Consider the following 15,699-nt stretch of genomic DNA (forward strand, 5'->3'; position numbering starts at 1 on the left):
AAGTTGACATTAATACATAATAACACAACAACGGCTGCGTCGTCAGGATGGCGGAGGTCGTTCAGCACCGGATCGAGGAGAGGATCCCTGAGTTAGAGCAGCTGGAGAGGGTTGGACTGTTCACCAAGAAAGAAGTCAAGTAAGAAGAACACATCATGACTTACAGGAGCGTTTACAGAAGTGTTCATTCAGTAGTAAAACACATCACTATGACTAAGTTTTTATTGCAGTTTCAGCAACTTATACAATCATCATCACATATATAACTATATTATATATATATACTATATCATAACTATATTTTACTCAAATATTCACACTGAAAACAAAACAAGACTTCATCTTAAACTATCATTTCAATCGAATTCAGAGAAAAAGGGAGGACACATAGTTAAACAATCCAAAGAATTAAAATAAATTAAAGCTTCAAGCAGCGATGAACGGGCCCTCGCCCCTACTTGCGCGTCGGGGATGCTGGCGGGACGCCGACCGACGCGGCCAGGCACCGTGAAGCCGAAACTCTGACGAGCACCACGACGCCTGCTGCAAGGCTCTACGACAAGCGGTTCATGAGTTATGAAGGGGGGCGTGGCTAATGTGTAGGGGGCGGGCATAACCTTCACCAATGAAACAGGCACTCTCTGCTGAGCGATATGACACCTCCCACAAGACTCTACGACAAACGGATCATGAGTTATGAAAGGGGGCGGGGCTATGAGTATAATTTTTCATATACATGTCATCAGTACTGGAGCACCATCATACCTGAGAGATTTGGGGCAGATCGGACTATGTACAGTTGAGTTACAATAACTGCCTGTTTCATGGCGAATGGCTCAAAATGGCCGCCACGCCACGGTCAGGTCGTTAAGTGAACACTCATCATTTTAATAACTTTTCATCTTCAAGGTCTTAAGATGGTCCTGACCAAATTTCAAGTCGATCAGATCAAATCTGTAGGAGGAGTTCGTTAAAGTACGCGGCCTATAAAACGCTAAAAATGACATGAAATCCAATATGGCCGACTTCTGGGTGGGCGGAGCTAATGAAATCCAATGAGGAATATGTTTCAAATGATGAGTGGGATATGCATACCAAATTTCATGAATATCGGATCAACTTTAGATTTCGACGCGTTAGGGGGCGCTATAGAGCCCGCTGGCGACGCCCGTTCCCAATCACTACAGAACATTGCAATTTTCGCCTCTCCCGACGCATGTTCCAATTTTGGTGAGTTTTGGGGATGGCTAAGGTCGTCAAAAACGCGTTCTTGCAGCAGAAAAATAATAATACCGACAAAAACAATAGGTTCCTTGCACTTCGTGCCAGGACACCGTTGGGTCCTGGCACTTTCGTGCTCGGGCCCTAATTAAAGTAAAATAAATACATTTAAATACAAATAAATATGGTGAAGGGTCAAAGGTCAGGGAGGTGAAGTGTGTGGGAGGGTGTGTGTTGTATGGGTGTGTGTACGTGCTTGGAGAGATGACATGGGTCAAGAAGACAGAGATGCAAGTATGATCCAGGATCCAGGCTTTCCAGATGTGTTCATTCAATAGAAAAATCACATCACTATACAAAGGACACCATTTTTACAAGATTTTGACGCCACCCACCTGAGAAATGTTTTGTTTTGTGGTTGACTGTCAGTAATATACGGAGACATGAGAGAGAGAGAAACCTGACTAGAACATTTATTTTGTCATCTTATTACTCTCTCGTTGACCTCACTGCTACAGAGGAAATATTAATGGAACTAAAGAGAAATAAATCCTAAAATAAACTTCACAATTTTATATATATATATGTATGTATGTATGTATGTATGTATATAAGCTGTTTATTTTTCACTATTTCAGATCCATAATCAAGAGAGCAACAGCCCTGGAATACAAGCTCCACAGGTTGATCGTAAACAAAGAGGACTTCATTGCATACATTCAGGTAATGTGCCTTATCATGTTACCCATATGTCTTTTAAATAAATAAATTACTAAGTAAAAGCTATGAGTGATATGTTTAAAACACTATTTTTTTGTTTAATTACAGTATGAAATCAACGTTTTAGAGCTGATCAAGAAGAGAAGAGCGGTGAGTCGCGTGTGTTTTGCTTTATGTCATGTTAATATTCATTTTGGATTGGAGTCATTTGATTGTACACACATTTTTTTTATATATTCTAGTGATGAACTTTTTTTAACATGCATGCAAAACAAATGGAGAGAGTGTCAAACAGTGTACTTTTAGATGATAATTTGACGGTGCCTAACTCTGCTTTTGCAGCACATCCATTACCAGTTCAAAAGAGAGGAGATTGAGTACCCCGTCATCCATAGAATAAACAGTGTCTTCAGAAGAGCAACAAATAAGTGGAAGGTACTGTATACAAAGCATTTATATTGTACTTTTGGAGTGTATCAATGAAATCATTGCATGGATTATGTATCGTGCAAAATGAGGTGCATTGATCTGCTAAAAGAAATTATCAAATTGCTTCGGGATGATTTGTTTTCAATCAAACTAAGACTCTTTGAAAATGATTAGAGTTCAGTTCTTATGTTATTCATGATGTTTTCCCCTCACCATTTTCTTTAAAATCTAAACATTTAATGAGATATAATTTTGCATGTCTTCTCTCCCCCACAGGATGATGTGCAGCTGTGGCTCTCACATGTTGCTTTCTGTAAGAAATGGGTACGTAATGATTTTATCATTTGCTTTAAGTACATCAGAGACAAAACATTAAGTCTTCTCGTGCTAATAATGATCTCCCTCTGGGTTTCTCTCATCAGGCCACCAAAGGCCAAATCAGCAAGGTGTTCTCAGCCTTGCTCGCTATACACCCCGACAAACCAGGTACAGAAGATTGTGCTTTTCAATCTGTTGTAACAAAGTCAAGATTAACTGTAATTAGTAGTGACTTTGTACTTCTCCATCTTTAAGCCCTGTGGATCATGGCAGCCAAGAGTGAGCTGGAGGATAGAAATTCCTCTGAAAGTGCCAGACACCTGTTTCTGAGGGCTCTGCGCTTCCATCCCAACAACAAGAAAGTCTTCCAGGAGGTAAAAGAAGCTAAATGTTCCTGCTGTTGTAAGATTATGTCAAATATTCTTTTCTAATAGTTTCCAACAACTTGTGTGTTAGTACTTCCGTATGGAGCTGCTGCATTGTGAGAAACTGAGGAAGCAGAAGGAAGAACTGGAGAAAGCCGAGATGGACCTGGTGAGTGTGTCACAAATTGAACACAAACGCAGTGGGGAAAGAAAACAAAAAAAAATAAAATCCGAAACACACACATGCTCTCATTTTGTATTCAGTGCCTTAATACTCTGCTCTTCACTCCTTCCAGGGTGAATATGAGTTTTCTCCAGAGATCCTGAGTGGCAAACTGGCTGAGGTTGTGTACAGAGATGCTACAGGGAAAATCAAAGGTAAGCTTTTTAAAGTTTATTTCCAATTTTGTTCAAAAACATAAGACATAAAAATATCAAAGTGTTACATTTTATTTCCTCATTTAAACAAGAATTTAGTTAATATTTTGAGTAAGAAAACTGATGCATTGCAGAAGGTTGGCCTATTTTGTCAATTAAGTCTTTTTTTGGCAAAGATATCCCACATAACCCCTCCTGAATCCACAAACTATTGTTTTCAAACATTGTTTTTTGTACAGATTAAATAAATGAGAGCTAAAGACGTGCTGGAAGGCAGATTCTGTTCATTTTTGGACACGCGTCTACTCTTTATGCTGAGCTAAGCTAACCGGCTGCTGGCTGTAGCGTCGTATTCATGATACAGACATAAGAGTAACTCACTGCAAAGAAAGCAAATAAGCGTTCTTCCCAAAATGTCCAACTATTAACAACAGAATTTCCCTTCGTATCATTGATCTTTTTCTCCAACAGAAGCAACGTTTGTCGTCTCCCTTCTGAATATAGCGGCTATCTTTGACTTCACCAAAGACCTCCAGGACTTCATCCTGCAAGAGTAAGACACCAGCTCCACTCGGCCACACTCTGCATTCTCAAAACAGAACTTCATCACTAAGCGTGAACGTGTCTACTCCCCTCCCCTTGTTGTTGCAGCTTACAGGCTAACTACACAGAGGACAGCTTGACGTGGGATTTCATGGCTAAGAGGGAGCTGGAGGCTCCGGGGGCCGGGGAGGAGCTGCAGACCGCCAAAGGCCGGGCCTCGGATATCAACCGCAGAGAGGAGCGCTGCTGCCAGGTCTACGAGGAGGGGGTCAAGAGCCTCAACACCGGTAGGTGCTCATACATACGCAGGGAGATAGACATGGAAAATGGACTGTTTTTTCCCTTGTTGAGACTGAAGGTTGATGAGTACAGCGAGCAGATCATTGTTGTGAAATAAACCCCGACAGGGCGATGCGGCTTATTACACAGCTACTTACTTAAGAAATCAATTTGACACAAAAATGGTCCTCCAGAGTCTGACATCAGAACTGCGCCCATAGCAACGGTCTGTTTTGAAGAAATAACAGACCGTAGAACGCCATGATTGACCAATCAGAATCGAGAGTTCAACAAAGCTTTGTAATAAATAGTTATGATCAACACATTACTACAGGGATCTGTGGTTTTGTATTTATTATGAAAATTACCTAAAGTATTAAAATGATTAAATTATTATTAATAATAACAGTTGAGGTTTTATCACTATGCAGTGACACATTTCTTCTCATTGCATGTGCTTTAGAATAAGAAGAGATTTAGTTTTACAATATGAAAGGGTAATTTTCTTTACGGTTACCAAACCAGAATTGCTTTATTTTACTTATTCAGTTCCCATAGTTTATTTTGCACATTGTCAATGTTGTTTACATTGTTGAATTTGAAGTAAGTTTGGTTTTTAAAAATTTGTTTGTCAAAAAATCAGATCCATTTAGCCTACGTCTTAAATTTGGCTTTTTAAAGTCTTCGGGTGCCCTGCATTAATGCACCGCTTTCATATTCCCTGCCAACTTGATGTGTGTATATATATATAACAAACCGTATTTGTGCTCTGCGCTCTAGAGCCCATGTGGACTTGCTATGCGGCCTTCTGCTTGGAGAGGCTGAAGAGAAAGACAAACGTCCAAGAGTTAAAGGAAAAGGTGAGTGAGTTTACACTGAAGAAATATCAGCGGCATCAGTGTTTTTGGAGGTGGATGTTTTGAGGGGTGAATCCTGACGTGCGTTGATGTGTTTGTGTCACAGAGGCAGGAGAGGCTGCTTGGAGTGTTGCAGCGCGCCCACGACTTCTCACTGCTGAAGGAGGATTATTATAAGAACTGGGTAAGATAACTGCTTCATTAAATGTGTAAATGTAATCATAGCATTTTATAGTTCAGCCTCCCTTCATTTGAATAATGACTCGTCAAATCTCTGTTCACACACAGCATGTTTCTTACATTAGTTTAACTGTAACTGGACTCAAAACACAAGGTTTGATTGTCAAGTGGAGAACAATATTTACATCCGAAGCTGATAGTCGGTACTTACTCGTTCTTGGAAATCCTAGCATAACCAGACTGCTGGTTTCCCAAGATCCCAGACAGTCGATTAGAAGAAATTGCGAAAGAAAAGATGACGTATTGGTGGCCTTGTGGGTAAAGGCTCATATTTTGAGTCTAGTCAAGGACCTATTTATGCATGCCAGCCCCACATTTCATGTTGCTCTCTATTGTTTACCATCTAATTAAGGGATTAAAAAAGTCCATAAAATAACACAGAACAGCCTCTCGCTGCCAAAACCGCATGTTGCCAAAACTCTGTTGAGTGAGTGAGTCAGTGACTTGGCAGCGTGAACCTAAACAAGTCAGATATAAAAATGTAACACAAATATGATCAGAACCAAAGTCAACAAAGTGAGCGTGATGGCACCTGAAGATAGAGGAACCTGGTGTTGTTTTTGCCTTGTAGCACTTTGGGGGTATTCAATTATTAAATCCTATATTATGTATTTATATACCTGCAGAGACGGAGCTGAAATAATAATAAGTTAAAACGATGAGATGGAAACAGGAGGGAATCTGATATTGATTTAACTCTCTCTTTGATTTTTTTTCAAATAAAGTTGCAGGTGCTGCTCTCATCCGGAGACGCCGAGGGAGCGGCCAGCGTTGCCATGGCAGCCACGCAGCGCTACAGCCAATCAGTGTCAGTGTGGAGCCTGAGTCTGCGGACGCTAATGCAGCTGGGGAGTGGAGACATGGGCCGGCTATTCCAGGAGGCTCTCACACACATCAGTCCTAAGGTACGCAGAACACACACTTGCACTTTGACTCTACATAATTTGATCTCGATCACATCAACTGTCTGCTTACACTGAGCACATACACCTCATCAGTTGTCCTCCTGCTGTAGCAGTATAATTGTTCTCCTTGGAGGGTGGAGACACTTGGACCCACGCGCACACACATTAGCCACCAGCACTGCTGTATAAGTGGGCCATCTCCTTGGCCCAATTAGTCTCTATTTCATTATATTAAAGTTCCTCAAATGGCTTCCTCCGCCCCCTTCCATATGTGAGGAAAGCTTCAGGCACTTGAGCAACCTTCCGTTACAAACGCAACATGAGAACAAAGAGATTAATAGTCTGTGTAATTATTTATTATTTGAGGTCAGAATGACACTTTATCTTAATTTAACATGACAGGTAAATGGGCAGGATTACTGTTTAACCCTATACTCTTAGTAGAATTATAAGCTTTGGATGGATAGTGAACTAATCCTTAGAAATGTGTGGCTTTACTAAAAAGCCACACATTTCGTTCCTTGATTTTGTGTCACCTTGACACCCTTCACATCATCACACAGTACATCTCACAGTAATATATAATGCTGTATGTCTATGAATACAAATGCTTTGACTCAGCCTTTACAGTAATGAGCAGAATAGCTGGTTGTTGTTGTGGTGGTGGAGGTTTCACAAGCCTGTGGCCCTGAGAAGTAGCTGTGTGAGGAGGATTACTACACGCTGCTCATTAGGCAGCTCCCTTTGTCTCAAGATAAACACTCTCCGTAAGTGTTGGGAAATAGTGTAAACCCTCAGGGTATGTCGAACAATGAAATGTTTCCATAACTGCACGGCACAGAAGTATAGAGATAAATTAATGAAGAAAACGTGTTCGTACCCTGTTAATCCAGTTTGATGTTTTATACTTATGCACTGAGGGAAACTAGCTGAGAGCAGAGCTAGGTGATTTGTCACTCAGATGCTACACAAGGATACCTACTCATTACTCAGTTTTAAAACAAGGTAGCTAAATCTTTAAGCATGGGTCTAATTTAAGCTTGGTATGTTCGCTTTAAGACTAAAAGGGATGGAGATATTGTACGACATTGACAACACTACCTGCTAGGGTTGCGCCGATATCGAGCCGATACTGACTCAAATAGCTGGATAGGGCATCGGTGACAGTGGGACTGATCTATTCAATTAAATTCTATGTTTACGTCTGATTACACGTCCGCGTACTACGTCATGTGTCAGCAGCACGGCTATTATTATTTTATGTGCATTTCAATACCCATACTACCATACTATTTAGTTTGCCAGAAAAAGAATCAGTATGTCCCAATACATAGTATGTCAAATGCTGTATGCCAAAAGTACCAGGATGTCCTACTACATCCGGTTGCATTTTGCAGTAAGCAAGCCAGCAAGCTTTTCTGGCTATTCTGACCTACAGTCCTCTGCACAGCGGATATATGAGCAAGAGAGTCAAAGTTAAAGGCACAATGTTATGACGAAGTATGTCACAATTGTGTGCATACTGCATGCAAACAGTACTTAGTTTGTACGGGCAGCTGTAGTACGTACTAAAAGTAAAAAGAAAAAGTATGCAATCTGGAATGCGACCACCGTGTCTAAAATTAAATGTCTACGGACATTTTGTTTTACAAAGTTAGGAAAGCAATGTTTAAGTCAGGCCTGGTATTGCCTTACATATAAAAGAATGATCCCAGTCACTTCCACACAGTGAGTCATACAGCTTATTGATTAAACACTTGTATCGGATCGGTTCTCGGTATTGGCCGATAACCAAAGCCCAGGTGTCGCTATCGGGACTGAAAAAGTTACTGCTCAATGCTACAGGAAGCAAGTGAACTCCCCACTGAGCAAGACACTGATGAGAAACCAACTGATAGCTAAATCCTTTCTGTCCCGTCTCGGCAGGAGAGTCTACCACTCTGGCAGCTGCAGGTCCAGTGGAGCGTGGCCAACCAGAGTCCTGAGGAGACGGAAGCTGTCTTCAAGGTAGTTCACCTGAATCCACCACATTCAGATTCAAACTACTGCGCAGTGCGCTGTCACTGCAATGACTTCAATGTCAACTGATAGGAAGAGCTGCTGCTTGTAAACATTTAGCACATAGTGACATGCCTTTGTGTTGTAATTTACACTTGGTTTGGATAGGCAGTTCTTATTAGTTAGAATGATGCAGTAGTCATGTTACTCTTCTGGTCAGTAATGTTAAATATACACACATAAACTGAAACCAGGAAACTATAATCTATTATGAACAGCGGCTCACGTCTGCACAGTGTTTTGGCCTCCGAAACGAGACAGTTTGTTCTCTTGCTTGTTCCCAGAGAGGTCTGCTGTCTGCAGTAGCGGCTGTTGCCATGGAGATGAAAGAGAGCTACCTTGATTGGTCGTACTCCACCGGAGGCTACAAGAAGGCTAGGAAGACCTTCACAAGGTAAAAACGAATCACTTTGTCTGCTCATGTTGTCGTTGATTTAAATGATAAATAACACAAAAGGAACGCTAATTTAATCTGTCGCAAATATTAAATAAACTCCCTAGAAGTGCATCTTGTGACAAAGCTGTTGATTTTAAGATAGGAAAAACTTGTTTTGTTCTGTAGTTTACAGGAAAACCGTCCCTTGTCCAAGGCCTTTTTCACCAAAATGATTGAGATCGAGAAGGAACAAGTACGTATGGCCAACTACTGTACGTCACATGTGAAAGTAACTGCACCTCTTCAGGTTTTAGGTGGTGTTTGAACTTTTTTACAGCTGTTTTTAGAGACTTAACTTTTCCTAAAAAGAAGAAATTGTGTGGACAGATGGTGGACTTTGATATCACTTGTATTACCGATAAGCCGAGACGATCCTGAGCCGTAATAACTGTGTTGTTTGTTCTTCCAGGAGACTCCAAAGATGAACAGCCTGAGAGACTACTATGAGAGGGCCCTGCAGGAGTTTGGTACCTCAGATGACGGTGAGCAGGCTTCAAATGCCTTTTAAAGGAACAACAGACAAAAGAAAAAGTAGCGTTAGTTAAAAATATTTATTCACAATATCCTGTTAGTCAAGTATCGAGGACTGCATTCCAAGTTTCTATCAAACAAAACAACCGCACCAAAAAATTTATCAATGCCAAAATAGTAATAGTATCTGAAAATTGATCTGTGGCTGGACCCCACACAAACTACTAGTCAGCTAAGCTTTCAGTTGGGATATGGGGGAGTTGAAGAAACCTTGTTGAGTGTCAGATTATTTAATCTTCCTTGCACACGTCTACCTTTTTAATCCTTCAAATGTTTTCTGTTATTTTTTATTTCCCTGAAGATCTGTGGCTGCGGTACATCCAGGAGGAGCTGGGATCCCTCGGACAGCCAGAGAACTGCGGCAAGATCCACTGGAGAGCCATGAAGTTCCTGGAAGGGGAGACCGTGGAGAGGTTCACGTCCAAGTATACTCTGATTCAGACCGGACACTTATGAGTTGCCCTGAAAGGTTCAGGTAGCGTAGTAAATTCAGCATCTGAAGAAGCAGCAGCGCACATTTCGGAGCAGGTGTTCCTCCTGGTCCTGTAGGAGATTGGAGCTGTGCCCATCCATTTGTTGTTTAACTGCCTTCAAGCATTGGGGGGGAAATGTTCTTGATTGAGCTGCCTCTGATGTTTGCAGCTTTAATTTACAACTTTCCATTTTCATTTACGGCAGTTTGCGCTGCATTTGACACCAGATTGACGTCGGTAACGCGTAGTATCGTAAAGATGTCCATTTTCATTGAATTCATTTATTTGTCATTTTGTGAAGACAAGCTTTGATGCAGTTATGATGATATTAAAACAGTCTTTCATTTTGGGGTGTTTCTCTGTGGTGGTCCCTCTGAGACAGCGACATAACAACTGTACACATATAAACACACAGCGGATTCACACTGCAGTAGTTTTCAATGACCCACCACTTTCTTTAAACAGTTCTCTTGGTAGGTTAGTGAAGTTAATTTAAGCTACGGTGACAAAAACATCCTCTAAAATTCTCCTTTCACACATTGATCCAGTGTCAGGACCTTAAATCATATTGTTCTAGTTCCTTCCTTTCATGGTACAAAATGCCGCCTTTAAAAAACAAAACAATAAATATTAAGCAGCAGTAGTACTATGAGCTAGATGCACATCTATGAGCAGCTAAAAAAATAAACATGTCACACTGTCCATAAACATCTAAATATATTTACAGTTTTTAAGGACACTTCAAATTGTCATGTGTGCCAGCAGCAGCACATACAGTAATGTAACAGCTATGAGGTATAACAAGACTTTCATTTAAAATGCATTACATAAATGGATTGTGAAGTTAATAATAATAGATAATACACCTATAAAATTCTATCACATTGGATTTTAGGATGTTTTCTTTCATCAGGCATGGACAATGTAAACAGACGCACTTAATGGTCTCCTTTATTTCCTCAAAGAGATGTTCATATGAGAACCATGTCGCCAGTTTTTGGGGAGTACGATATCAATTAAATACGTATGGGATAATGTACAGCGAGCCGGTCATTGAAGGGATTATTTCACAACAATGACACACTAGCTGTACATTATCTTGCTTATTACACGGCTACTTACTTAAGAAATTAATAATTTGACACAAAAATGATCCTCCAAAAGTCCGACATCAGAACTGTGCCCATAGCAACGGTCTGTTATACATAGCAACGGTCTGCTATGATGAAATAACAGACCGTAGAACGCCATGATTGACCAATCAGAATTGAGTGTTCAACAAAGCCGTGTTATAAATTTATAGAAATTACATTTAAGATATTGAAGTACCTCGGTACTCAGACACTAGTTTCAGGGGAATTAGCTTCTCCTGATATCTCAGTCGGGCTTTGATGAAATTAATGCAAATATGAAAACAACAAAACACCAAGAGAGCAAAAATAATGTGCTTTAAGGCAGAAGTTATGGCGAATTATCATTTTCAATAATGATCCTGGTGAAACTTCCAGACACACACTTATCAGCTGAAGTCTCCTCTATGTAAATGGAGTTTTAAATCCTACTACAGTGTGTGTTTGGGTCTCTGACAGGGCTGGCAGACATACAGGTTTGCGGATATATTGAGCTACTTGGGCTATTTAAAAAATTGCAAGTCGGCCAGTTTACTGCTGATATAATGAAGTGTCTGTGTGGACACACTGTGTTTTTGTATCAGAGCAAACCAGAGAAAATATTGAAATGGGTTAAGGACCTATTTTAGTCAACAGCTTCAGCCTGCAACACTTGATGCTCTAAATGCTTTGTCAGGCCTGTAAAGAATACTGGTTTGGTTGGGGACAGTGAATCATTTTAGTGGTAAAGCCATTACATTTAAATAAAAATGTAAAGATATTGGCACATTAAATCTGTCATCAGTAAAAAAACGATCTATACAGGCCGTTAAAAAACAGCTGTAGCTCCACATGCTGACCTCCTCCACAACCACATCACTGAGGGAGGACATGAACCTCAATGTGTCTTCTCCAAAACAGATCGATGTTAAAAAAGTTAATAAGTTACTTGACGCCCATGTATGTGTTCGGTCCCACGCCATCTCCTCTTTCCCGGCTTGAGGACACATCTTCAGATCTTCTTGAAGAGGATGTAGGTGAAGAGCGCCAACACGCCTGCAGACAGGAGTCCAATCACACACTGGTGGATTGTGATGACGTCCTCCAGGGCGTGGATGCGCTCCTCCATGGCGTTGGTGTGGATGTAGTCATAAACGGAGGCCCCGATGCTCCACACCATCCACACAGCATCCACCAACGCTTTCATGGTGGGAGAGACCATTGAGAGGGCCGTCCGCAGCCGGGCGCCAGCCGCATCCGCTGTTTATTGGCCCCACTGCACTACAGAGAGAGGAGAGCTTTGAGGAGAGAGCATTGTGTGGGCACACTGATGGCCTCCAAAATAGCAATCACAGTTACACATCTACAAACATTAACAGAACATGTGATCCTGAGGAGCTCCATCTGAGAAGATTGTCAAAAATACTATAGAAACTGTCACCTGGAAGACTGAAACTTCTGATCAAAAAGCAATCTTTATACTTTCTCTTTCTGTGATGACATTCAGGAAAACAACTCTTCTGAGAGTTTAGTCATTTTATTGTCTTGAGTTTTATTATAAGTACATTTACTCAAGTACAATACTTAAACCTGCAGTAGGCAGAATGATTTTGGCATCATTGGGCAAAAATTCCATAATAACCTTTCAGCATTTTGTAATTCAAGTGTTAGACTAGACTAGACTTCTGCACCTCCTCATGGCTCTGTTTTCAGGCTTTAAAAAATCTTTGACCAATCACAGGTCATTTTCTCAGAGAGTGTTCCTATTGGCTGATAATTCAACGGAGGCAGCTGTCAATCACTTGCAAACTCCAATCATTTAAAGGGGAATACATAGACTGTAAATAAAGTGGACGTAGTCACCATGACATCACCCATTGGTTTGTGGACTGCCGTTTTGAAGCCACGAGTTCAGCATTTTGGCCGTCGCCATGTTGGTTTTTTGCAACCAGAAGTGACACGAGAGGGTGGAGCTGACGGACAACGCCGTGGTAGCGACCTGTCACTCAAAAGGTAGCCACGCCCTAAAGCATACCCTGCTTTATGGTCTATTTGACTCTAAATGGGTTTGATATGGGAAACATCTTGTAGTGTACTGTTTAGCTGTAAAAAGTTTGTGACCCGGCAGCCATGTTGAGATCAGTTGAGGAAATACCAAGCACTGCCCACCAGCCAGAGCAAACTTTCTCATTTTACAGCTAAACAGTACACTACGAGATGTTTCTGTAAACATTTGAGTCGAGAAATAGGCATTACAGTAACAGAATATAGATTCGTATTTGATCAGCGCTTCCTAGTTTGACCGGAGTTAGTAAGTGATTGACAGCTGCTCAGAGACGTTAGGCTCAAGCTCGGCTCTGATTGGTTGTTTTCCTCCGGTCTGTGAAATCTTGCAGATGCCATTAGGAGCACCGGAGGACACAGAGACAAATGATTATTTTTCAGATTACCTGTCTCATGCACTACTGTCAGGATAGTGACCGCTTTATAAAAATAACTTTTATTAAAAGCATATTTTCTCTAATTCTACCCACTGCTGCTCTAAGTTATTTTACTTTAGTGTTTCTCATTTATGCTATCTGGTACTTCTCTATTACATTTCAAAGGCAAATATTGTACTTTTTATTACTCCACTGCATTTACTTGGCAGGTACACTGCAGATTAGGAGTTTACTTACAAATTTGCTTTTAAAAATAAACACTGAACTGAAGTTATTCTGGCTGCTTTTTTTTTGCATGACAGAACTCTGAGTAAAGAAAAAAAATAAATGCAAGACTTGTTGCTTATTTTACTTAAATAATGTGTGATGGAGGCCTATTTATATTCATGATTCCTCTCCATCTCTGTATGCTGACGTCATTTCAGTATCAATAAACTTGGTCCAGAACTGAATGACTGAACTGGCTTCACGTGATCTAACCTTTAGTCTTGTGAGATCAGAATCTGCAGAGCAACAACCACAAAAAGGAAAATGAGGAACAAAACGACAGTTTGTGTTGTACACAGAGATCAAAAGGACATGTATGAACTCACCGCAGGCTGTCAGATGTCAATGAGATGATGAAGATGATGAACATCCGTCCAGCTGTTTGTAGAGTAATGAAAGATGTTGTTTAGGAGAAGAAGCCGGGCTTGTTCCTGTCAGGTAACCTACAAAGTCGGACATTGCTATTTGGCATCAAGTTATAGCCTTTAATCAAACACTTCCGGTCAAACCCTTAAAAATATGCCTTATAATTTACCATATTTTAGTAACAGAAAGTTCCCAAGCGAATAGAAATGTGCATGAAAGAAAGAGTATGATGCCAAAAAACACCACGTCAAAAAGTTACAGTAGCTATTCAGATGAATGAGGGCAAAGCATCAGGTGTTTTATTTTATTTTGATAAGAAAATCACCCCATTTCCGGTGTTATTGTGCGCGTCTTGTCTACATGAAGCAGCTGACTGAAGCCATATGAGGGAGCGTCACCACGAGCACTAAAAGTGGAGCATGACCTCCAGAGTAGAAACACTATAGAATAAAAATAGAATACGACAGAACAGGTATAGAAGGTGACATATCATAGTAGATGAGAATTAAATGAAAAATGCAAGAATAGAATAGAAAATAAAGCAAAACATCAGAACAAATAGAATAAAATGGAACTAAAATGGAAGAATATGAAAGAATAGATTAAATGCAAAATGGCATAAAGAATATGAATGTATATAGAGTAGAATAGAATAAAAATAGAATACAACAAAACAGAATACGATAGAAAATAAAGCAAGATATCACAGTAAAATGGAAAATAAACAAAATATCACAATAGAATAGAACATATCGTAACACAGTAGATAAGAATATAATGAACAATGCAAGAATAGAATACAAAATAAAGCAAAACATCAGAAAAAAAATAGAATAAAACAGAACCGAATACTGCTATAAAATGGAATAGGAAAGAATAGATTAAATGCAAAATGGTATAAAGAATATGAATGAATATAGAGTATAACAATTGAATAAAACAAAGCAGAATACAATAGAAAATAAAGCAAGATATCACAGTAAAATGGAAAATAAAACAAAATATCAAAATAGAATAGAATATATCATAACACAGTAGATAAGAATATAATGAAAAATACAAGAACAAAAAATAAAGCAAAACATCAGAAGAAAATAGAATAAAACAGAACCAAATACTGATGTAAATGGAAGAATAGGACAGAACAGATTTAATGCAAAATGGCATAAAGAATATGAATGAATATAGAGTAGAACAATAGAATAAAAATAGAATACAACAAAGCAGAATACGATAGAAAATAGATACCACAGTAAAATAGAAAATAAGACAAAATATCACAATGGACTAGAACGTCATCATATAGAACATCATATAGTTTAGTTTAATCAACATTTTATTGCTGATCATTATCTCTTTTATTCTATTTACTTTTATTAATATTTAATTTTTTTAATACAATCTGCTTATTTTGTGTAGTTTCATAATTTTTTTATTTTTAAATCTTTTATTATCTTAAATACCCATCTTTTATTGCTTTCTTATTCAATTAACTTTTATCTTGGTTGTTTTTGTGTGCATTAGTCTCTAAATCCATTTATTAACATTCTACATTTTGTCAATCGTGTGTACAGCACTTTGCATTGCATTTGACTTGTTTGAAAGGTGCTATATAAATAAAGTTTGATTGATTGATTTATTGACTTATTGATATCACAGTAGAATATAATTAAAAATGCAAGAATAGTATTGAAAATAAAGCAAAACATCAGAAAAAAAATAGAATAAAAGAGAACCGAATACTGCTGTAAAATAAAAGAATA

General features: G+C 39.3%; 1 protein-coding gene and 1 long non-coding RNA gene across 3 annotated transcripts in view; one reads left to right on the forward strand and one right to left on the reverse strand.

Moving 5' to 3' along the window:
* The window catches only part of utp6 (UTP6 small subunit processome component), a 15,782-nt gene extending 5,680 nt beyond the window's left edge, over positions 1–10,102 (forward strand). The window contains exons 3-21 of one of the 2 annotated variants that reach the window (XM_037763633.1): positions 47–139; positions 1,860–1,944; positions 2,050–2,091; positions 2,284–2,376; positions 2,647–2,694; positions 2,793–2,856; positions 2,944–3,062; positions 3,145–3,222; positions 3,350–3,431; positions 3,903–3,984; positions 4,083–4,261; positions 5,034–5,113; positions 5,217–5,294; positions 6,076–6,255; positions 8,182–8,262; positions 8,598–8,707; positions 8,876–8,942; positions 9,159–9,231; positions 9,582–9,736. In XM_037763633.1, coding sequence (XP_037619561.1) covers positions 48–139; positions 1,860–1,944; positions 2,050–2,091; positions 2,284–2,376; positions 2,647–2,694; positions 2,793–2,856; positions 2,944–3,062; positions 3,145–3,222; positions 3,350–3,431; positions 3,903–3,984; positions 4,083–4,261; positions 5,034–5,113; positions 5,217–5,294; positions 6,076–6,255; positions 8,182–8,262; positions 8,598–8,707; positions 8,876–8,942; positions 9,159–9,231; positions 9,582–9,736 — 1,788 coding nt within the window. In that variant the 5' untranslated portion in view covers position 47. Of the gene's footprint in view, positions 1–46; positions 140–1,859; positions 1,945–2,049; positions 2,092–2,283; positions 2,377–2,646; positions 2,695–2,792; positions 2,857–2,943; positions 3,063–3,144; positions 3,223–3,349; positions 3,432–3,902; positions 3,985–4,082; positions 4,262–5,033; positions 5,114–5,216; positions 5,295–6,075; positions 6,256–8,181; positions 8,263–8,597; positions 8,708–8,875; positions 8,943–9,158; positions 9,232–9,581 lie in introns of those variants that run through there. The other variant, XM_037763634.1, reaches the window with a different exon arrangement.
* Positions 10,103–11,620: 1,518 nt separating this feature from the next.
* On the reverse strand, positions 11,621–15,374 carry LOC119485330. The gene is made up of 2 exons (XR_005206251.1): positions 13,897–15,374; positions 11,621–12,143 (listed from the first exon to the last, which is right to left on the reverse strand). It is a non-coding gene; the product is annotated as an uncharacterized LOC119485330 (long non-coding RNA).
* Positions 15,375–15,699: the final 325 nt, after the last annotated feature.

Source organism: Sebastes umbrosus, chromosome 3, assembly GCF_015220745.1.
Source record: "Sebastes umbrosus isolate fSebUmb1 chromosome 3, fSebUmb1.pri, whole genome shotgun sequence".
Lineage (NCBI taxonomy): Eukaryota > Metazoa > Chordata > Actinopteri > Perciformes > Sebastidae > Sebastes > Sebastes umbrosus.